The 23,064-nt window shown below is 43.0% G+C and overlaps 1 protein-coding gene and 1 pseudogene across 2 annotated transcripts in view; one reads left to right on the top strand and one right to left on the bottom strand.

Annotated features, from left to right (window-relative positions):
* Nucleotides 1–10,966, bottom strand: part of LOC129857761 (teashirt homolog 1-like) — a 34,956-nt gene extending 23,990 nt beyond the window's left edge. Inside the window, exons 1-2 of one of the 2 annotated variants that reach the window (XM_055926304.1) lie at nucleotides 10,586–10,966; nucleotides 8,266–8,837 (exon numbers count right to left, since the gene is read on the bottom strand). In XM_055926304.1, the coding sequence (XP_055782279.1) occupies nucleotides 8,266–8,305 (40 nt within the window). In that variant the 5' untranslated portion in view covers nucleotides 8,306–8,837; nucleotides 10,586–10,966. Of the gene's footprint in view, nucleotides 1–8,265; nucleotides 8,838–8,994; nucleotides 9,219–10,585 lie in introns of those variants that run through there. The other variant, XM_055926303.1, reaches the window with a different exon arrangement.
* LOC129857762 (prostaglandin reductase 3-like) lies at nucleotides 9,354–14,850 on the top strand (annotated as a pseudogene).
* The last annotated feature ends 8,214 nt before the right edge of the window (nucleotides 14,851–23,064 follow it).

Here is a 23,064-nt window from a genome sequence, read left to right as displayed (position 1 = left end):
ACAACATTTCAAATTGCTATCATCCATCTCACCAACCCCTTTAAGAGCAGGGGGTTGTACCTCGCACCCCCCTGCCTAGGCTGGCCGCTGGAAAAGATGATAAAAAAAAATGTGACTCGGCTGCCAAATGCGTAAAAGGCGTCGGGCGAGGGGATCAATGCACGGCGGACCGCCGCAACGGGAGCCGCTATGTAAAACACTGCCTTAAGTCAGCCGCATCCGGTTAATATTTAATCCCTCCATCCATCTAGGCGCGAAGCGCCGCTTCCCTTTAGCTTTAGCTCTGCCGTTTACTTTGATTACACACAACCGTTGGGGGGGGGGGGGGGGGGGGGGGGGGGGGGGGGGTGATAAGAGAGAGCACATCCGATTTGCATGGGGATGGAATATGGAATAAAACGCAAGTTTGATAATAGCTTGGAGCAGTCTGGGGCCAGTGTGAGAAATGGAGGGAGAGAGGAGACAGAAAGAGAGAGAAAGAGAGAGAGAGAGAGAGAAAGGGGAAGGCCTGAGTAGGAAAAGGTGAAGCACAGAGGCTATAAAAAGCTAGCATTTCACTTGGAGGGAAGCCTTATTTAAAACAACGAGATATGCAAATACAACCGAATGGAAAAATAACACTGATAGTATCGTCTCTTTCCCAGTAATTTTTTTTATGGCGAATGATTTCTAGGGAGGAATTTCCAAAGAAACAACTCCCACGTGAGCATGTAAATCTCCATAACTGAATATTCCCAGAGTTGTCTCAGCCCTCCTCGACTACTTCTCTTCTGTCACAGATTGTCTAGTCCATGAAGGCTGTTTATAAATGGTTTTAGAATATTAAGATTCTATATCCCATACTAGGTGTTTAACTGGTTTGATAATACTATGTCATATGTATGTGATACATACTCGCTCTCTCAACAAAAGTGTGTGAGACTGTGATGTGATCAAATATACTTCCGTTGGAAAAACAATCATTCAGAATGTAGTAGATGTGGTACAATACAAAATGACATTCACACACCTACAGTCATACTGTTCAACTCCCACTTTCGTCTATGTTCTACTCTCACACACATGCACACACACACAGGCGTGCACACACGCACGTGCGCACACACACACACACACACACACACACACACACACACCTCCAGCTAAACTATCCCAATGACAAACAACACACTTCTCTGCAACCCCTACTACAAGAGCTGAGCATAGTCAGTGAAGAGGGCACTTTACCAGTCATGCCAATGACATAATTTCCTACAACTCAAAGCAACGCCCTCAGTAATGATGAGGTGGAAGCAGTATGGGTCTCAGAATGACTTCCTGCCTCCCTGTCTTTCAAACATCCAACTACTGTACACTCACACTATAAACTCCTGCCAACAGTTGGGAGAAAATCTGTTTCTTTTACTTTCTTTTTTAAAAATGTATATACACACACGGGCCAACCAAAGTGAAATGGATTGGGACGAGCAGTGGGGTGTGTGTGTTAGATGTGAGTTAAAGCATCATTTAGGGAGGAAATAAGCCTTCACGACTGCCAATGACAAGTGTTCATTTTCCCACTCATTGAACAGAGCTAGCCACTTTACAATGTGTGCGACTGTGAGATTAGCCTGTCCTGAAATAGAGAGAGGAGTAGAGCGGGAGAGGGGGGGGGGGGGGGGGCAATGAAATAGATGGTGAGGAGGTTTGGCCGCTCTGTCAGAGGGAAGGTTTGCCAGTCTGATTTTGGTCCCACAGGTACTCTACACACGATAGAGGCCACCCGGCTCGACACACATCCCTCAACACACACCTCTTCAACTACCTCGGTGAGGCCTGGTGTAGAGGAGGATCATGGGAAGTCCTAATCTCTGGCTAACATCACCCCTCGGGCGCCAAAGCCCTCCACGGACCGAAGGGCGCAATAATTACTAATACAGCACTTTATCGATTGGCGCGCTCGACGGCGCCCCTTGTTTTCGGGGTCTACTGCTAGGGGGGCTAACCAAAGTGACACGGGTAAAGTGTTATTTCTTTCACACGCCGACAGCTGGGCGAGAGAGGAGGGGTCGCCCTGGCCCACTCCACCCAGCAGTAATTCTTAATTGACACCTGTCAGGATAATGGCGGCAGTCACAGCTGCTGCAGGAGAATTTGTCCATCGTCCCGTTCCTCTGTCAGCTTTAATACCCGTCCTGTGGAACTGCCCCCCAACCAGCCCTGTTGCTGCCTGCCTAGCTAGTAGCTACCCCCTCTCCTTCTTTCCTCTCCTCCTCACTCCCTTTTCTTTCGTTATTTCGCTCCCCTGCGTTTCGCCGCCAATCTACATACTGCTTTGTTTTAAAAAGTTATTTTTTTTAGGTCAAAAAACAAAAAGGCTATCTTAAGGGTGAGGGAGGTTTGAGTACTTCCCTCAATGTACTGCCCTCTCACATACTCTAAATGCAAGGCCCAACAGAAGGGAGACACTAGAGTGCTACGACGACTACCCTTGGTATCAGCATTGATTCCATCAAAACACACACGTTCCTATTCAGAGGTTACGGGGAGCTTTGACTAACAATGTTGGGAAAAGAGTAGAAGACACAATGAGAGAGCGGGATTTGAGCAAGTAAGATAGGAGGGAGTGTGAGGGATGCATGTTAGAAAGAGGGAGGGGGAAATAAAGATAGGGGGAGAGAGATAAGATGGACGTGAGAGAAACAGAAAGAGGGAGGAGGAGGATGAGCGCGAGGGTGTCCCTGGGTAGGGATCGGCTCCTCTGTGGTGGGCCCATCTCGTTTGTCTGTTTGTTTGTTGGCATCAAAGCACTTGCCTCTCGTTCTCCGTGCTCGTCCCCTGCTAACTGATGTAATGAGTGGGTAAGCTACATGTTTTTCTGCGCCGAGAAATTCAAATACTTATTAGACAAAATATTCTGTAATTGCTCATCTTTTATTGATGGCAGAAACATGTTCAATTTGACTGGTACAGACTTCCCATAGCACTGCCAAGCCTCTCGAGGAGGAACACTACCACTGATCAAGAGAACAAATGTACTCACTGGAAATAGAATACTTTACTTAACTACATTTTGGATTTCAAAAAAATATTTTCATGTTATTGGACTTCTCTCAAAATGATGAACCGAATAAAGCGGCAAACAATTTTACAATAATTTGCTGTTAAACCACCTAAACCCGCTGTAACTACTCTACGGAAAACAATAAGCCTACTCAGCATTAAATACTATCTACGGAATAACATATGAAGCAAAACGTGACTTTGACATCAAAAGAAACACAAATTAATTTAAATATTTATTAGTACAGTTACTGTGCTGCATTTACTCTTGTTCTTAATCCAATTAAAAATGCCATACAAATAACATTACTAAAATACTTTCATGTAAAAAAAAAAAAAATTAAGTAAAAACTATAATAACGGTGACAAAGCAAACAGAGAGGACTGGACTAGTGAATCCAATCCCAGAGGGTTGCCTTCTCTGTGTTTGACGTTGTTTTTCTTTTCTGTCCCACAACCCCACTCCGAGAGACATTTTGCTCCCGAGCGACAAAGCACATCTGGCTGCTTTAATGATATGATTTCCCATCATACTAAGCCACCCCCATTATGACCTCCCACCGTGCCACAGTGTGTGTCTGTGTCTACAGTACAGAGAGGGCGACACTCTTCTGATGGTAGCTTCGTGCCCTGAGGGCAGCTTAGTGAACGAATGAGAAAGAAAAAGACAAGATGAGCGTAAACATGATATGAAATGTATCCTTAGCTTCACACGTACAGTACTGAACGCATACAAAAATATATGTATGGTTGTACGGCTTAAAACACTTACAAAATATATTCCCAAAGTCTACTACTCTCATATGCCTTATATCTGAAATATAGTTGTCACTACTAAACACACACACACACAACTCCAGCTACGGCAGTAGAGGTTGTGCGACTGAAGGCAATAAAAAAAGAGAGCAGAGCATGTTTGACCTTTGACTGGCTCAATTCCCAGATGCAAATTTAACTATTAGTTTCAGAGGGTGGCAGAAGAGCAAAACTGGCTATCGACGAAAGAAATCGATGCCACCTGCTAACGACACAGGCGCTCCAATTAAAGTAACCTCTAGTGAAGCAGAGAGAAGAGAGCCTGACCGCCAAACACACACTCGGGGAACTGTTACACACACACACACACACACACACACACACAGAGCACAGAAAACCCCGCTACTGTATATCACTGTACATTAGTGATAAGTATGTGACACGTGTGTGTCCTAGTTAGCTTGGAGTCCTTGTGTTACTAATATGGTAAACAGAGTGTCAATGTACTGCCCTCTCACATACTCTAAACGCAGGGCCCAACAGAAGGGAGACACTAGAGTGCTACGATAACTACTCTTGGTATCCGCATTTATTCCACCAAAACACACACAACAGCACACACATGTTTCTATTAAGAGGCATATCTTTGCACTCACAAATGTCAAATTCACATTTCCTTAGAAATGTTAGATGTGCACGAAAACACACAATTCTAATGACGACAAACGTTGATGTCTCCGTCGACTTCAGAGAAAGCGAGCGAAACGTCGTCGCTTAACATTTCCTTGACCTTGACTAAATTGTCCACTACATTTGCACGCACCTCCAAAAACAAAATCTTTATGTTCTCCGGCTTCCAGATTAATATCATTTTCAGATTACTCCCAAAATATATTTTTGGCAGACAACTACAGGGAAATAAAATGGAAAAATACACCTTGTGTAAGACGGTCCTCCTCAGGCCGTTGATTTAAGAGTGGGCCACATAAATCTCGGCATGCTGATTATTTCGAGGGCAGAATATCACGTAACAGCATCGTCAAGTTAGAGCACAAAGGTCGTTGTGTAATCTTAGCTACCCCGGGCATGCTAAACCATTAATCCCAGGGCACTGGGCTTCTTAACCCACTCCAAAAATACTGGGAGATTTTTTTTTACCAGGTTTCTAGAATGCCCCCTAAACACAAGAGCGGGAGAGATACATTTTCCACACATTAAGACTAGGGCTATACGTGGTTTAGACATGAAGACGTGAAAAGGTGTTGTGTGTGTGTGTGTGTGTGTGTGTGTGTGTGTGTGTGTCTCCCTCACTGTGCTGCTTCAAAACGTTTACAAAATGTACCATCAAATTAAAACGCCTAGCAAATAAAAGCTATACTTTGCATACTAGAATTATGTTGCATAAACATATTAAGGTATTATTATCATTTAATTTTACACTGACCAAATTTTGTACAAAAATAGGCCCCCCAAAACATGTTCTGGAATACTTAGCTACATTTCCCACATTATAAACCTTTTACAAACCCTCGAAACTATCATTTTCTTCTTACGCACAGAAACGATCATATGGGATATTAAGAAAGACAATTACAGGAGTATGACGGTTATTATAATATATAAAGGGAAACATAAACATTGCACCGCCATTTGATGCAGGAGTGTAACCTACATGTGACGACGCAGCCGATGTTGGTTCGGTGCGTCTGGCCTTTATTACGTCGTTAAAGGCAGAGGATTAGGGAGGTCATTAAGAGGCATTGTGTCCTCCGACATGATTGGTCAGGTAGCAACGTCCATTTGTCACCTGCACCAGCAAATTGAGTTGATACTGCACTAGGGGCTATGGGGACTGTATAATATCAACTTGATTACATCAAGGCAGCTGCGGACTTGACACCTTACTGAATTTGTCAGCATTAATCGTTAGGGCCTGTCACAAATCCATCAGGTTTACAGATAATTAGGGGTCTTCTCTAATGAAGCCCAGAGAAGCAACCTTACCTTTTCTCTCAGATAATGAAGAAGCCTCTATCCCTGGGAAAGAGATGTTTTTCTCCCCAGACTACTAGCTCTGACTGGCTGAGACACACAACCCTCCAATTTAATGAAAGACAACGTCACTCTTCTCTCTCTATTTTTTTTGTTTTTACATCGCTCCTGTCCTCATCACCATCGACTGAAACTGATAGTCAAGGACAAAATGAGACCTGAAATAAAGTTACACGTACACACACTCTTACCAACTGCCTGAAATACTCTGTAGGATATAAACCGTAGCTCATCTTAGCCTTAAATGACAGGATATCTGAAATAAGAGAAGTAGATATTATGGTTTTCCCATGACACTATGTATACTCTATATCAGGGAAAGGCCTTTTGCAATGGCTAGGGCCCATTTATAACCGTTAAAAGTTCTCACACACACACAAACAAACCCACACAGAAAGTAAAAGGCACTATATTAAATGTCGCTCTATTCTAACCCCCCCCCCCCCCCACAACACTAGTGAAAAATAAATACAAATACAATTTGTCCAGATATGTCTCCTCGTGGTGCTCCGTTCAGCCCTCCTCTAAAAGGTCCAATCCTGTACCTCTGGGGTTCCACATTTGTTTTGGTTGAACCCGGCGTCAACCCTCTCAGTGAAAATATAACTCACAACAACCTCTTTTCCCGATGGTCGCTCGAGTGCTCATTCTCTAAACCTCTATTACCATGGTACTACCATGGCGATACTACCTCGACTCTCCCTCTCTATTTCCTTAGAGGCTACAGAGTACCAGGCATGGTTCAGTAGCTACTAGCTAGCATTGAAACACTGGACCAACGTGCTTTAGTTGAGAGTGTGTCTGTATTTGTGTTAAAGGGGAGTTTTGGAGGGTGCTGTTGTTTCCAACAAATTTTCATGATCATGAAAGAATGGAAACACTCCCGTCTGCCAAGTTGTGATTGACCATTAAAGGCCATCATGTATAAGCTGGTCAATGACAGGCAAGCAGATCAATAGGACCATGTTGAGGGGTCAAGGTGATGGCATGTTTTCATGTAAGATCTGATCTGTTGGGAACAGTCTATATGTGATCCTACAGCCTGCTACCCAGCTTTTTAAAAATGTGATACAAGACAAGAGACGAATCAGATGCTACTCAACAGTGAGAATAAAGCATAAGACGGCTATTCAACACTGTGTGTCAGAAGAGTATGAACTGTGGAGAGTACGAGTTGAATACTCTTCCCAGTCAATCCAGACTGACTCCCCGTCATTTGGCGCCTATTTAAAATGATAAACCTGCCGAGTTCAAAGTCTTCGCTGCCCGGCCCTCCTGTTCGGTCCGCTTTACACCTCATATTTCAGAAACTCTTTAAAATTCTACAACTGTCTTTTGTTCACTCCACTTGTTAGTGCCTAACTTCAAAGGCTGCGCCTCATTAGCACAGAGGTGGAAATCCCTGTCACTCATTTACATTTGTTTAAAGCGGCTTGAAAAAGAGATGAGAGTTGAAATCCAAATCACTAGACCTCAACCTTGTGTTTCCACATCTGGTTTATCAGTGATTGTTAGATAGTAAATACTACAGTCCTGTGGATGTAGACATGGACTGCGTTGGTAAAGTGTTCTGTAGGATGAGAGGAGGGTATGCATTTCAATAAGAAGTGTAAACCTCCGTGTCTTTAACCCAGACCAGGGGGGCTACTGTTGGTAGGCTAGTTCAGGTGCCCTAATTAATTAGGATTTAGTCCTTTCTGTGATCCTCAAAACACTTCCACCCCCTCCCTCTTCCATTTCCTTTCTTTCCTCTAGTATTTTTTCTGGAAAACAATAAAGAGATAAGGATTTCCCTCCTTTTAAAAACTTTTTTCCTTCCCTTTTTTTAAGACAACAGGGGGGTTGTCCTTCGAGTGGCTAAATCCGTAAGGAGCATGCGTGTCTCCATGGAGAGATGTATTGATGTTTATCAGGGATGAATAGATCAAAGGCTGCCACATGACAGGTGATCAATCACGCATCAAATCAATGATGGCAATCCTCTAATAAAACCGAAAAGAAAGAAAACCGGCTCTGGCCAGTTTTTTCTCCCCCTCTTTCGAAGTCAATTATTCATTATTACTCGCTCTTTAACACTGCAATGAACCCCAATAGAAACTCTATCTCTAACGTTTCGTTTATCTAGCTACCTAAGTAGTCGACTTTTCTGGCAAGTTAACACATTAGGCCTATCGTGTCACTACAAATGTACCGTGGTTTACTGAAATCATATGGCAAAATAGACAATAATAATGGTCAACTAATGATGACGTGTTGAAGGTAAAACTTATTTTTAGGCTATTACATATGCATAACAGGATAAACGTAAAAGGGAAAAAATAAAACATTTAGTGAATTAAAAATAAAAAGTCCAACATTTTATCTCCATTTAGTAAGAGGCGGTGAAAATGAATGTATGTGTGCGCTCGTGCTTACCTGCTGATCGCCTGGGCTCTTGCTGCTTTCTCCTCGGCATAGTGACCGTCACGTTCCACGGTACTTTTCATGCAGGAATCAAAACAATAAGTCTGTCAGTGGAGAAAAACCATCCCGAAGCTTTTTTTTCCGGAAATAACTGTCAACAGTTTTTCTATTAGAATGGTTTGTTTCTTTTGTAATTGTGGGCTTATGACAGACAACCTGAAACGGCCACAATGTAACTAAATATGTCCTTTAGGCCTACGAATAGAAACAAATGACTGAAGATAAAGGACAAACGAAAAAAAGGGTTTCTGTGATATCAAAACGATGCACGAATTTCGCCAGCTCATAACATGTCTATCAAAGATCATCTTTCCTCATCTCTGTGTGTCAGAAAAAGAGGCAGACATCGAAGCCAAGTTTCAGTCACTCCCCTACTGCCATAGGGGGCTATATGGCGGTGTTGGGGCTACTTTGTATCGCCTTCACGCCAAAATAAATAAACTCTGATGGTAAACAAATAAGTCCAGTGTGAGCGAACACCTTTGAAATGTATTTCCGTGGAAGGCTGCGCTTCAAGCTCAGATCTGAAACAAAGCAGAATTGAGAGAAAATAGACAGGCATTAGATGGTTAATGTCAGTCCGTCACCACGCCACCTAGTCGGATCAAGCCTCGCCGTCAGCGGATACTTTTCTCCCCTCTCTAGTTTGAGCCGGGGTGGTAAGTTAGTGATTCTACTTACATTTCTAGTCGTGAAAATAATTATTATCAGCCGCCGATCAAGGAATGTGCAGGTGGTTGATGTGGTGCGGAGCCTGCGACTAAAGAGAAACAAACAAGGTGCAGGCATCCACCCTCGCGGAGAGAATTTTTCTTCTGTAAACTCCAGGGAGTGAACCGAGGTCTCGTCAGCTCCTCCGGAAAAAAAATGAAACGCAGGGAATCGAGAAGCGTTTCAGACAGTCTCAACTGATAGACAGACGCATCGAGTGGCTTTTCCTGCTTCATTTTTACTCCTCCCCTCGCGCTACAAGCGTCACCCTGACAGTCGAACCCAGCTGTCAATCTTCTTAATTGTCTTGTTTTTCCTCTGATTAAAATTGAAATGACTGACAAAGGAATGCTTGCATCAGTAGGCTAATATCAAAATGTTGCTTTGAAATATTGATCCATAAACTTCATGCGGAATGTTATTAGGGCAATTAGTCAATTTTACAAAACTGTTACTAGGCTAGGCTATATTACTACAATTAGCTAATCATCATCATCATATGAAATAAACTTACACCAACTTTATTTTGCAAGACATATGCTATCCTATGTCAAACCCAACATGGCAATGCTTTGGGCTTGCATATTTTTGGAACATTCGGGCTGAAGTTTCCTAATGTGAGAGCACCATAATTTACGCATGCTTGAGGAGAAAATATATTCAGCAGATAATAGCCTTTTAACGGTGCTTGTTAATACCTTGAATGGTTGTGGTTGGCACTAGCTGTATTGGCAATTCTTTGGCTTTTGTGTACAATCGTTGAGGATATGTTTGAGACTAGGATTGATTTGTTTCACCTTTACTAGGAAGTGTGTCATGTCCAGGAAGGGGAGGGACTCCAAAGAATACAAGCCGCTACAGTGACAGCTGCTACAAGGTTGCGCCGTGCTATAGCCTAGTTATCGTCAAAGCAAACATTCCAAAAGCACGTTATTGCGTGTCGATCTTATGCGACAAAACTGCGCTGGTAATATTGTTTTAATTGCAATGCATCATTGCATTGGCGTGGCCTACCCTGCTACGTGAAGAAAGCCTAGCATAGGCTAACGATAAGCATATTGATATCAATGCACAGCCAGTGCCCGTGAACTTTGTCACATAATCCCTCCCTGGTGCAATGTCCACCTCTTTCTTATTGAGAAACGGTAAGAGGGTGTTTTGGGTAATCGGCGGGGGGTGCAGAGGAACCGATGCACTTTCTAGAGTTAATTTCGTATCGCGCCGCTTCATTATAGATTTGTCATACTCCACGCACTTCATGGATTTTAAAGGTTCCTCGATACCGAGCTCCATGAAAAAGCTGGTCGTAACGAAGCTTAGCCAGAATTTCAGAGACGCCGTTGCCTTGCAAACTGTTCCAGTCCCGACACCTGGCGACGGGGACTTGCTTGTCAGAAATCGGTAAGTTTTGGTTAGAAATTGGATACAGAAGGTTCCCATTTTCCGCGGATGCGTAGCCTATACCCTATGGATAGACTATTCCAATATTTGGCACATTTTGGAGCCAATATCTTTGATAAACTATTTGGTATTGTTTTCAAGTTATGAAAGGGTCTCTTACCTCGGTTAGAATAGCCTTATTCATCCCCATCGAAATTAGTAGCTTACTTGCGACCATTTCAGGAGCGAGCAAAATACGTGAGAAATATTTCCAAGTTCCGCCCCTACATTTGTCTATCAATCCATCTCGGCATCTCGCTCTGTCCTGTCTCCTTACGTCACGAACCTGCAAACAGAAAGTCATTGGGGGGATAGACTCGCACGAATAGATGAGGAGATGGAGAAACAGCTTTGCATGGCATTTGGGGGCTGCGGCAGGATCATCATTTTCCGCTGCATAAAACCAATGCGTAAGACTCAATCTGTCTGATTCAAAGCAAGATATTTACAAATGTTGATTACATTAACAGGTTATTGTAACAGAGGAATGAAGGCTACTTAATCTAACCGGTTATTTACTACAATTGAAGTCAGAGATATTAAAATGCTGGTGTAGCCTTTTAGAGCGTAGTTGATCAGTAAAATAAAGGCAGGGTCTTGCATTATGGGTGAGACCAAGGACATAGTAGCATGATCTAAAGATCAAATAGCTTTTAACATTTACAGAAATTGTCATATGTAGCCTAAAACTTTTTCACAGGTTTGTTTTGTGTACGTAATTTTGTATGCGTAGTTTAGAGAATTAGAATTAATGTATTGTCTTGTAGGACATTTATAATTTGAAAATGTGGAACATTGAATTATAAATACAATTTGCCATGGAGAAATAGCCTCTCTCTCATCTTGGGAAAAGGAAAGAACTGTTGATGCTGAGGTAGGTTATGTACTTTGCCCTCTCTTCCTTCCCGAAACTGTACGGAATCACGTATTGTTCTATATTTTAATGTAGGACTATGCCCTTATACTTTTTAAACAATTCTTTGTTGTTTGTAATGAATATCCATCATATGAGTTGGCCTGGAAAATTACAACATTTAGCAATTCATCAGCTGTGGTCCTGCTGCTAACAACTAGGCCTCAAGAACCTTCAACTGAAGAAAAAAAAAATTAAAGGGCCTAGTTATTAAGGCACATTTCTTGATATGGCTTATTATTTATTTGTTAATAACTACATCAGAAAGGCCAATTCTCTGGTCTCAATGCAGAGCTCGGAATTAGCAGAAATATCTGTGATGCCGCATTTAGGCCTATGTCGGCCTTGTATTGTATAAGGCCTGCTTGGTTCAATTCTCTGAGGTGGGAATACAGTTGCACAACAGCCTACTGTAATTGCACATATAGCCTTCTTTTATGCATTATTAACCCGAATTTGTTAGACTAGTTTTGAGTTTAAATTGAGATATGCATTATTATCATGTTTCAGTGACCGAGATTATTGTGCATTCAAAGTTGCACATTTTTAAATCAAGCATCTTTCAGAATATCAGCCCATTTCATTTTAGTTTTGACCTTTGAACTTGCTCTTCTTTAATGCATGGTGTTTCAGTGCTGTTGGTCCATTATGAGAGATTCAGGTTCAAATCTTTACTGGTAGGGAATAATTCAGAAGGGCTGCAAAAGCAATTCGGAAAGTATAGTCAAACCTAGATGTTTTCCTATATTTAATTGGAGATATTTATTTGTAACTAAACCAAGCTGTTACATTTAAGTGCTAAAAATGCAAATGTGACATGCACAATGATGAGTCGCAACAAAGATTCTTCTGGAGGATAGAAAATTATTTATTTATACATTTCTTTCACACAAGGATTTTTTTCTCTCTCCATGTCATCAGCTGAGATGAAAACAGTAGTATTTTTTTCATGTCGTGGCAAAGAAATGTACAAGATTTAAAAGTGCAGTTTGTTCTTGTGTGTCTCTCAAGACAATGACTCATGACATCATGCAATGTGTTTTGTGATACCAACCTCGTCCTGTCAGTGTACGGTGGGTGTTTTTTCCAAGACAAAATGGAATCATTGCCAAAACCAACCAATGTTTCCTTCACAAAGGATGTCGCAGATATTTCCTAGAGAATGGAAGTGGAATCTTGACCTTCGCAGACATGACTGTAGGCATTCCGAAGTGCTCTTATGTTATTATAACATGAGCTATTATCATGTTATAATCAAAATTCCGACTACATTATCATGTTATTATCAAAATTCCGACGGAAGAACATCACTAAAGTATCCTATACCGACGTTAATTGATTTTAATGCTATGTAACAATTGTTACTCATTCTGAACTGTCATTCACGTATATCTTTCCTTCTCTGTTCCATTCCATGCAGATTTGTTGGAATCAATGCCTCGGACATCAACTAGTCAGCAGGCCGCTACGACCCTATGGTGAAGCCACCGTTTGACGCCGGGTTCGAGGGCATTGGCGAGGTGGTCGGACCCGGCCTGAGTGCCAGCGCCCGCTACACCGTTGGCGACACCGTGGCCTACTTTGCCGATGGGGCCTTTGCGGAGTACACGGTGATAACCATGATCAAGACCGTACCCGTACCCGCGGTGAAGCCAGAGTTCCTCACCCTGCTGTTAAGTGGTGCCACGGCCTATATCGCCATGAAGCGGCTTGGCAACCTGGTGAAAGGGTGAGACGGTGCTGGTGACGGCCGCTGCCGTTGGCACGGGACGGTTTGCTGTGCAGTTTGCCACGTTGTGGGCCCCTGCTCCTCCAACGAGAAGGCTGGCTTCTTAAAGACCATTGGCTGCGACAGGCCCATCAACTACACGTCCGAGGACCTGAGCACCACGCTGCGCAAAGAGTACCCGCAAGGCTTGGACGTAGTCTACGAGTCCATAGGTGGCAGAATTTTCGATATGGCGGTCAACAATCTGGCCAATAAGGGTAGGCTGATCGTGATCGGATTCATCTCAGGGTACCAAACGGCATCAGGGGTCCCAACTGTTAAAGGAGGGACTCTCCCCATGAAGCTGCTCCAGAAGTCAGCTAGCGTGAGGGGGTTCTTCCTACCTCACTTCCTGTCTGACTACAAGGAGGCGATGGGAAGCATGATGCAGATGTTTGATAAAGGGAAGCTGGTGTGTGAAGTGGACTGTGGCGACATGGCTCCCGAGGGCCGTTTCGTGGGACTGGACTCCGTCTTTAGGGCTGTGGACTACATGTATGCTGGGAACAACGTGGGAAAGGTGGTGGTTGAGGTGACTCCACCCTCGCTGGACAGCAAACTGTGATTTGCCTTAATGTGAATGCACTGGAATTCTCAATTCTCGAATCAAATGTATGTACAATGTATGTATGTACAATGAAAGGAACAATGAAAATACATCATCTAATATATGTATGTACATTGAAATGAACAATGTAAGTATATATGTTGAAGGCAAATTACCCGAACTGTGACAATCTACAGTACTCTGAATTTAATATATTTTTGAACAGTTTATTTCACCTGAATAAATGTAGATATTACTAAAATGTTGTTCTGTTAGAGACAGTTCCTCGTTTAATGTTTTAATGATTAGCTTTACTTTATTCAATACAAAGTCCCAATAAATGGGGATAATACTTGTAGAGTGAAGATTGCTGGTGCTAACAACAAAGGTTATCTCAAGAAAGTAATGCTGTACCCCTCTAGACCAAATGCCTCCCTCATTCTCGTGCTCTCACACACACACACTCACTTTTTTAATTGCTCTGTGCTCAAGACTAGAGCAAACTAAAATGTAATCATATTAACATTTGTGTTTACAGTAACTAGACCTGTGGCTGCATTGACTGTCCACAGCTTACGCATGATTACTGCACTCCAGACAATGTACCAGCATATCAGCTGCACTTGTCCCTCTGTTTACACAGCTGAGGACAATATCGCATAATGATCACATTTAGTGTTACCAGTTTATTAAACCTCTGTCATACTTTTGGAATATAGGCCTAAGCATGCCCGGAGCAATTGACCCGTTTAGTTACACACACACACACACACACACACACACTACATAAACAGATTACCCATTCATATAATTAATCAATTATCTTAAATCAACTGAAAATATTGTACATTTCTCAATGTCTTGTAGATGTACAGTAGGTTTTAAAATGGCTAATTTTGAGGAGTAATAACACATGTGTAATTAACACTCATAGCTAGGTTACATTATTTATCTTACATTCTTGATTTTAGAATCACATTTTATTGTGTTTTGTTTTAGTCAAATCTGTATATACTTGTCAGAACTGAATGCAGCATCAGGTGTGCTTGGTATTTTATAGCATGTTAATGGCTGACAGAAACAGTGTTCATATCATTCATCTTTCCATTCACAGGCCCCAAGCTGCCCATAATAAAAAATTAGTCCAGCTAACCAGAACTTGGGGTTGAAAATACCATTTGTTTTTCCCACAACAAGCAGAAACCCACTTGTATTGAATGTATTGTGGAATGTGCTCTGAGGTAGGCCTACATTTTTCTTTCTTTTTTCTTTCTTTTTTGTTACCGTGAGGATAAGGTTCCACTTGATGTTTTGGATTCCCTTAAACCAATTCACTAATTTCAATTTTTTCTCATTTAAATATCGAACCCTTTTAAGCTAAATATCTTGTTGTCGCCTATATTAGAGGTGAGGGTAGATGGGATACTAGGTGAGATACAATCGTCATGGAGAAATGCCTTATCTTACATTTTGCATATTAATTCTAAAACTATTTACAAGTTAATGTGGGGGTGTTATTCTGTGGCCTTTTTTTAAGAAGTGAGAAAAGGTCATTAAAACATCTCTAAGACAATACGTTATGCATCAAGCCTAGGAACACAAAAACAAACACCTGGGAGGGACGTCTGTGTGTTCATGCACTGTGAACATGCAATATCCTCCTCCAGGTGGCCACTCCAAAAAGATCTCAGTGTGAAATGCGTTACAGGTGTGACCCCAGCATGCAAAGCCGCTACCTTCGCCAGGCAGGCAGCTCAGGAAATCAGAAACATACCCACCAGCCTGAAGCCATTTGAACCTGCACCAGTGTGTCTCACACACACACACACACACACACACACACACACACACACACACACACACACACACACACACACACACATACACACACCCATATTTGTTCCAAGAGAGAAGTGGTCTGTGTAATGCACACAGTGTATTTTTGTAGATTGGTTCTTACTATCTTTAGTATTTTTATATTAAGGTCCTCTTTGATTTCTACCCCCTGTGTTAAATCTATAAATCAAATGATCCGTCTCTGCACCCATCATTGTAAGTGTTTGATAACAGTGCCACTGTGCAGCATGAATGAATGTGAGCAGCCTGAAAGCTATTGTTAAGGCCGATGCTCTTACCGCTCATAAAATGTATCCTTCACGCCGTCATTCTAATGCAAGAGCATGCTCTCACACGCTCGTCACACAAAGGTGAGAGAGGTGATACAAATGTTCACTTGAATTTACCATGCTTGAGTACTATTGCGCGCACACTCTGGATAGAGGTACGGACTGTCAATGTGTATCTGTCTTCAATTACCAACCGAGGCCTCACTCTGGTCCTCCGGGGCCCACCTGTAAGCAGCCATGATTAGTGCGCATTCACAGTCCAATTAAAAGCACAGGACAACCTGGAGAAAACAACTCATTTTATTTAATTGGCTTGTAGCTGTTAGCGGGCTCTTAACAAATCATATAGACCCATACCTGTTGTAGTCACCTTCTGAGGTATATGACAAATGTTGGTGGAGTGACAAACATGTTTTGGGAAAGTGTAGTGTTTCTCAACGTAGTTTGAGAATATTTTTATTTTTATTTTTTATTGCTTAGACTATAGTTATGTTTTTTGAGATGCAGTATATTACATCCACCTTTAACCTGCGTATAGCCCTTAAACCCTAAACGTAAGATTGGAAAAATTATACTATGGTAAACGTGAAACAACCACAACAATTATGTGAGAAAAGTTCAAATCTAAAATAAATGTCCAAAAGTGCATGTCATGAATAGTTGTGATACTTGGTTTGCCAGAGGTCTGTGCTTTGTGCATTTCAGATACACACCCAAAATGGGATCTGTGACCTTTTACAGCTTTGCTTTCAATTCAATTGAACCATATAATTGTTGATTAAATTAATACATTGAAAATACTGTCAACAGTTTAGTGAAAAGCCAGTGTTGTAATCCATCAAATCAATTTGATCAGCTGGGTACTCTATATATTCAATCAACCTCAGTGTAACTTTAGGCTCTGCCATCCATGTTCCTATACTGGCACACCTAACATAGACATCATTCTGACGATGTGGTTTGGTATAACCTGGTGCCTTAGTGACTGACTCTGTCATGGCTCAGGTCCACTCTCAGTTACTAAGAGTCACTCAGACCCCTCAACCACCATCACTCCTCCCCCTGTTACAAAAACCCACTGAACTAATTAGTCGATACACACCCAAACACTATAAGTTAAGGTAAAAACAGGTGACTTTCCGATATTTAAAAAAAATATATATAATAATATGTTACTTTTACTCATGTTGTATTGCATAGAAATAAACTGAGCAAAAAAAGAAACGTCCCTTTTTCAGGACCCTGTCTTTCAAAAGTAATTCGTAAAAATCCAAATAACTTCACAGATCTTCATTGTAAAGGTTTTAAACACTGTTTCCCATGCTTGTTCAATGAACCGTTAACAATTAATGAACATGCACCTGTGGAACGGTCGTTAAGACACTAACAGCTTACAGACGGTAGGCAATTAAGGTCACAGTTATGAAAACTTAGGACACTAAAGAGGCCTTTCTACTGACTGAAAAACACCAAAAGAAAGATGTCCAGGGTCCCTCCTCATCTGTGTGAACGTGTCTTAGGCATGCTGCAAGGAGGCATGAGGACTGCAGATGTGGCCATGGCAATAAATTGCAATGTCTGTACAGCAGGGGTGTCAAACTCATTCCACGGAGGGCCTAGTGTCTGCAGGTTTTTGGTTTTTCCTTTCAATAAAGCCCTAGACAACCAGGTGTGGGGAGTTCCTAACTAATTAGTGATGTTAATTCATCAATCAAGTACAAGGGAGGAGCGAAAACCCGCAGACACTCGGCCCCCCGTGGAATGAGTTTGACACCTGTGCTGTACAGTGAGACACCTAAGACAGCGCTACAGGGAGACAGGACGGACAGCTGATCATCCTCGCAGTGGCAGACCACGTGTAACAACACCTGCACAGCATCGGTACATCTGAACATTACACCTGCGGGACAGGTACAGGATGGCAACAACAACTGCCTGAGTTACACCAGGAATGCACAATCCCTCTATCAGTGCTGACTGTCCGCAATAGGCTGAGAGAGGCTGGACTGAGGGCTTGTAGGCCTGTTGGAAGGCAGATCCTCACTTCACCAGACATCACGTCGCCTATGGACACAAACCCATCGTCGCTGGACCAGACAGGACTGGCAAAAAGTGCTCTTCACTGACGAGTCGCGGTTGTCTCACCAGGGGTGATGGTCGGATTTGCGTTTATCGTCGACGGAATGAGCATTACACTGAGGCTTGTACTCTGGAGCAGGATCGATTTGGAGGAGGAGGGTCCGTCATGGTCTGGGGCAGTGTGCCACAGCATCATCGTACTGAGCTTGTTGTCATTGCAGGCAATCTCAACGCTGTGCGTTACGGGGAAGATCCTCCTCCCTCATGTGATACCCTTCCTGCAGGCTCATCCTGACATGACCCTCCAGCATGACAATGCCACCAGCCATACTGCTTGTTCTGTGCGTGATTTCCTGCAAGACAGGAATGTCAGTGTTCTGCCATGGCCAGCGAAAAGCCCGGATCTCAATCCCATTGAGCACGTCTGGGACCTGTTGGATCGGAGGGTGAGGGCTAGGGCCATTCCCCCCAGAAATGTCCGGGAACTTGCAGGTGCCTTGGTGGAAGAGTGGGGCAACATCTCACAGCAAGAACTGGCAAATCTGGTGAAGTCCATGAGGAGGAGATGTACATTAAGTACTGCAGTACTTAATGCAGCTGGTTGCCACACCAGATACTAACTGTTACTTGTAATTTTACCCCCCCCCCCCTCCCCCCTTTGTTCAGGGACACATTATTACATTTCTCAAGGTTTCTCTTGCGAGCATTTTCCATACTAATGTCATTATTTTGTACTTCTCAAATTTTTTATGGTTCACTTTTACAAATAAACGGTTTCCCTAGGCTGTCCCCATAGGAGAACCATTTTTGGTTCCAGGTAGAACTATTTTGGGTTCCATGAAGAACCCTCTGGGAAAGGGTTTTACATGGAACCCAATAGGGTTCTTCAAAGGGCTCTCCTATTGGGACAGCCAAAGAATCCTTTTAGGTTCTAGATAGCACCTTGTTTTCGAAGAGTGTAGGCTAGCAGTTTGTGTGTGTGCATGCGACAGTACTGCTGGCAATCTGTCTGTCTGTCTGTCTGTCTGTCTGTCTGTCAGGGTCACAAGGACTCAGTAGGGCATAAATTAGAATATGCGGCCGCGCCACTCAAGTCTCACTAAGGAGGAGGAATAACTTTCTTAATCAAGTTCCCCTGATTAATTGTAATAAAGGTGTCATCAATAAATGTGTCCTCCTGATTGAGTAATTCGAGGCTGAAGACAGTAAGCACATCCCTGGTGATTGGGGTTTTACAGTGGGGGGGATGTAACAGGGAGACACGGCGACGACACAAATAGATCCCCAGTGCGCTGGCAGTCACCCTCCTTCCAGGACAGCCTTCGCACAGCTGACGGTCATGAAATACAATTATCAGTGTGATCTGCTTAAGAATTCATCAGCGGCTCCACTGCCCAGTGAAGACATCCACAGAGTTCGAGAGAAAAAGAGAGCGAGAGAGAGGAGGGGAGGGTGCCAAAAGGAAAGGGAGGCCTGACTGATTAAATGAGGTTTCATTTTGTACAGGCCGAATGTTCCTGTGATGGTATACTATAAATGCATGTATTGATTCCTCCCGCATGTTATTTCCCGTTCCAAATCAATGTCTTTATTCCTCCCATTTTATCTCAAATGTGAATGAAAAACATCCAGGTGCCTATAAACGTACTATATATGTATTAAGTACTGTTCAGATTGCATTTCAATACCACACACCAGTCAAATGCATATTGGTCATATGATATGAGTAGTAGAGAAAACAAACATATCCAAATGTATCTGATGTTGGTGGCAATATGCAAAGTAGCAAACCTGAGCCAGGTAACAACACAGTGCAACCTGTACCGTCCGGAAAGGCTAGCCTACGATCACTGTGTCTGATGTCATGCGTACAGGTGAAAGTCAAGGGCAGTAAGTACTCATACAGTGGATGGATGACAGCGTCACAATTTCATCGGTCAGTGTCTCTCCACTGCAGACGTAAAGATCGAAAACACCCAGTCCATCCCACCCCTATGAATGACGGACAGGTCCTCAGTTAGCTCAAACACCAGGTCCCCCCTGTCCCCATTCTTTACCCGCCAAACGCCACTGAAGCCAAGGACACTGGGGTGTCAGCAGCGAGGCATCTGGGCGACATCGTTCATCAGGGCGCATCGGTAATGGGAACCTCCCGGTGACAGTGGTCATCAGGACACAAAAGCAAAAGGGACCATAAACACGGTATGACAGATGGCCAGGGGGACAAGCTCCGACAGGGAGGGAGGGATGGAGAACGAGAGAGCGAGAGATGAAGTGAGAAGGACAGGGAGGAAGAGAGGTTTTATGCTAAAGTGTTTGACGTTATGGAAAAACAAATATTCAACCCCCACATGATAACTATATGGTCAATGTCAATGGTGAATAGGTGGACTGGAAGCATAAGAGAAGTACTGTGTTGCCTGTATCATAAATGCAATGGAACCCCTTCTCTTGGTTCCATCAACGATGAAGTCATATAGAAGAAATGATGTCTCTCCCTACTCAATGAATCAGGTAGGCTAGCTACATTTAGAAAAGCAGAACGTTCAAAACAGATTTTCTTTTTCTTTTCATCTCTTCTTTTTCGTTGTTTTTTCTCTCTCCTCTCATCAGTTTAGCGAGCTTGCGTTTGTTTCAGTTTGTTTACCATCATGTCAGCGTTGACATCAGCCAATTAGTACAGTGAAACCGTTTAACATGAGCTACAGTATGTCGGGGGAGTGAAGGCACTGTGAGAGGACGGAGGGAGATGTTTAAGAACGCACAGACAAAGAAAAGAACGCACAGATTTAAGAACGCACAGAAAACCACCAGGTTTTAATTTTTTAAAACTGGGACAAGCAGTCATGATAGCTACTGCAGGAGCAAAAGCTGCTAGCATCAAACGCTAGCTCAGAATTTCTTTAGATATTCCCTCCCTGATCCTTTTAAAACAAATGAGGAACCAATGGGGGGGGGGGCAGAATTGAGACAACACACGGTCATTATGATCTGGATGTTTTAAATTGTTTTTGTTTAATCAAGCTCCAGGAAACTGGGCCCTAAAGTGTTGCCTGAAGTGGATGGTGATTTGTGGTAAATCGTGGTGAAAGAAGTTTGAAGTGAAGTAAAAACAAAGGGATAATTATGGAGGTGATAGCAATGACAGAATGTGAGAAACAAACAGATTGTGTGAAAATGAGGCGAGGCAGTGATGCTGAGGGTTGTCGAGAAATGACTACTTGTTGTAGGTCCCAGAAGAGAGAAGACATCGTTGTGTTAACAACATCTACATCACCTCAGGACTCACATATTGTCTCAACTTTCTTACATGAGGTATTGAAGAAGGTAGCATGCAAAGCACGGCGACATCCAATAAAAAGCGCTCTATAGGCTACCAGCTGTCTTCTTCTTGTTACTGTTCTTGTTCTTATTTTTTGTTTGCTCCTCGTCTTCTTCGTCTCCTTCGCCATACCGGAGCCAAGCTGTGGACAAAGATGTGAGCTTACTGTTCGGTGGAAACAGTCTCGTCCGTTAGTCGTCATCCATCCATCGACCCTGCACCTGTGTATAACGCGGAAATTACAATATCCATCACTCCACCATGCCGTCACTTTGATCGATGGATTACTCACAGAATCCCTCTGTTTTCACAGAAGTGTGTGGTTCTGGAGTGAGAAGTGAACGATATCTCCGCCTATGATCCGATTGAGAGTACATATTCCATCCAAGAGTCTATTTGGTTCAGTGATACACAATCCCCTACGGGGCAGCCAGGCAAAATGCTTATGGAGATCTAATTCCATGAGGTGTTATGGTTTGTTATGTCTGTTATTCGTGTGGTAGGCCATTGACGTACTCAGGCAATAGTGTAACACAATGTAACACGACAGAATCTCCTTCTGTGGGAGTCCTTCAAGTCTGTCAAGGAGTGGCGTCACTGTCAAGGATACAAGGATATTGAACAATATCAGAACAAGCACTTGGTAGTACGAGAGGTATGCTTAAATACCAGGCAATCTCCCTCAGAAAGGAATCCTTTAACAAATACTATAAGAGCATAATCATCTCTCCTAGACAGAGATTTTGAGTAACAGACTTGAGCGAGCATGGTGAGCCAGCCTTGCCTCTAGAGAGATTCACACAGAGCATGAGACAAAAGAGACAAATATGGACTCTATTACAGCAAACAATTGAACTAGAACTGCAGCGAAGGCCCGCCTTTCCTCCCTTTCCTAAGGACTTCCTCGTCATTGTAACCCAAGGCAAATGAATTCGTCATTATTGTTTTTCCATCCCATCCCTAATTTGTGTAGCTCTAAGTGTCTGCAGCACCTGAGCAGGGACGTGTGTGTATGTGTGTGTGCGCGCGTGCGCGCGAGTGCTGGGAGAGGCTTTGACGCGGCGACGACAGGAGACCTAACGCTGCAGGATGGAGAAAGGTGAGCAGGAAACAGAAGGCGCCCACGGAGGAGGTATATGACATCTGTCAGAATCCAGGGTGGTTGGGGGGACAAAGCCCCCCCCTCTCCGGCCAGGGGTCACATCTCACACTGCAGTCGCTGAAGTTGTCACGACACTGCTGACACTTCTTTGGCAATGGTGGCCGAGGACCTGGACAGGCACGGGCGTTCAAGGCACACTTATTTCTGAGTAAATGTATCTGAGGGCATTTGTTCTGCTTTTTTTTCTCTCAAGGACCAACAGAAATGTCAGGGTTTTCTTTTTTGTCGGTTGTGGATGCAGGAAGGTCACCTGACATGGCAAGGTCGACAAACAAACAAACAAATAAAAGGAATTAAAATGGAGAAAAACATAACAGGTGAAACAAGGGGGAAAAGGATGAAATGTTTATTTTGAACCTGATGGCATGTAACAGGCATTACTCTCTGTGCTGTCCTCTGCCCCCCATTGGCTACGACACCACCTCCAGGGCTAACACAAGGGTCGTCCAAACGTCCAATCACGTCAAAACCAGTGGTCCAACTTCAACTAGAGAACAGATTCACTATTAAAAAATCATGAATACATTTGAATCATTCCTTTTGTTTGTGTACCTGCAATTGTTCTGACAAAGTACGACTGCAGTATCAGTTAGCGATGGCCTGACAAGAGAGAGAGAGAGAAAAAGAAAGAGAGAGAGAAAGAGAGAGAAAGAGTGTGAGTGAAATAGAGAAAGAGATAAGAG

Source organism: Salvelinus fontinalis, chromosome 6 (assembly GCF_029448725.1).
Source record: "Salvelinus fontinalis isolate EN_2023a chromosome 6, ASM2944872v1, whole genome shotgun sequence".
Taxonomy (NCBI): Eukaryota; Metazoa; Chordata; class Actinopteri; order Salmoniformes; family Salmonidae; genus Salvelinus; species Salvelinus fontinalis.
This window is presented reverse-complemented; position numbering and strand designations above follow the sequence as displayed.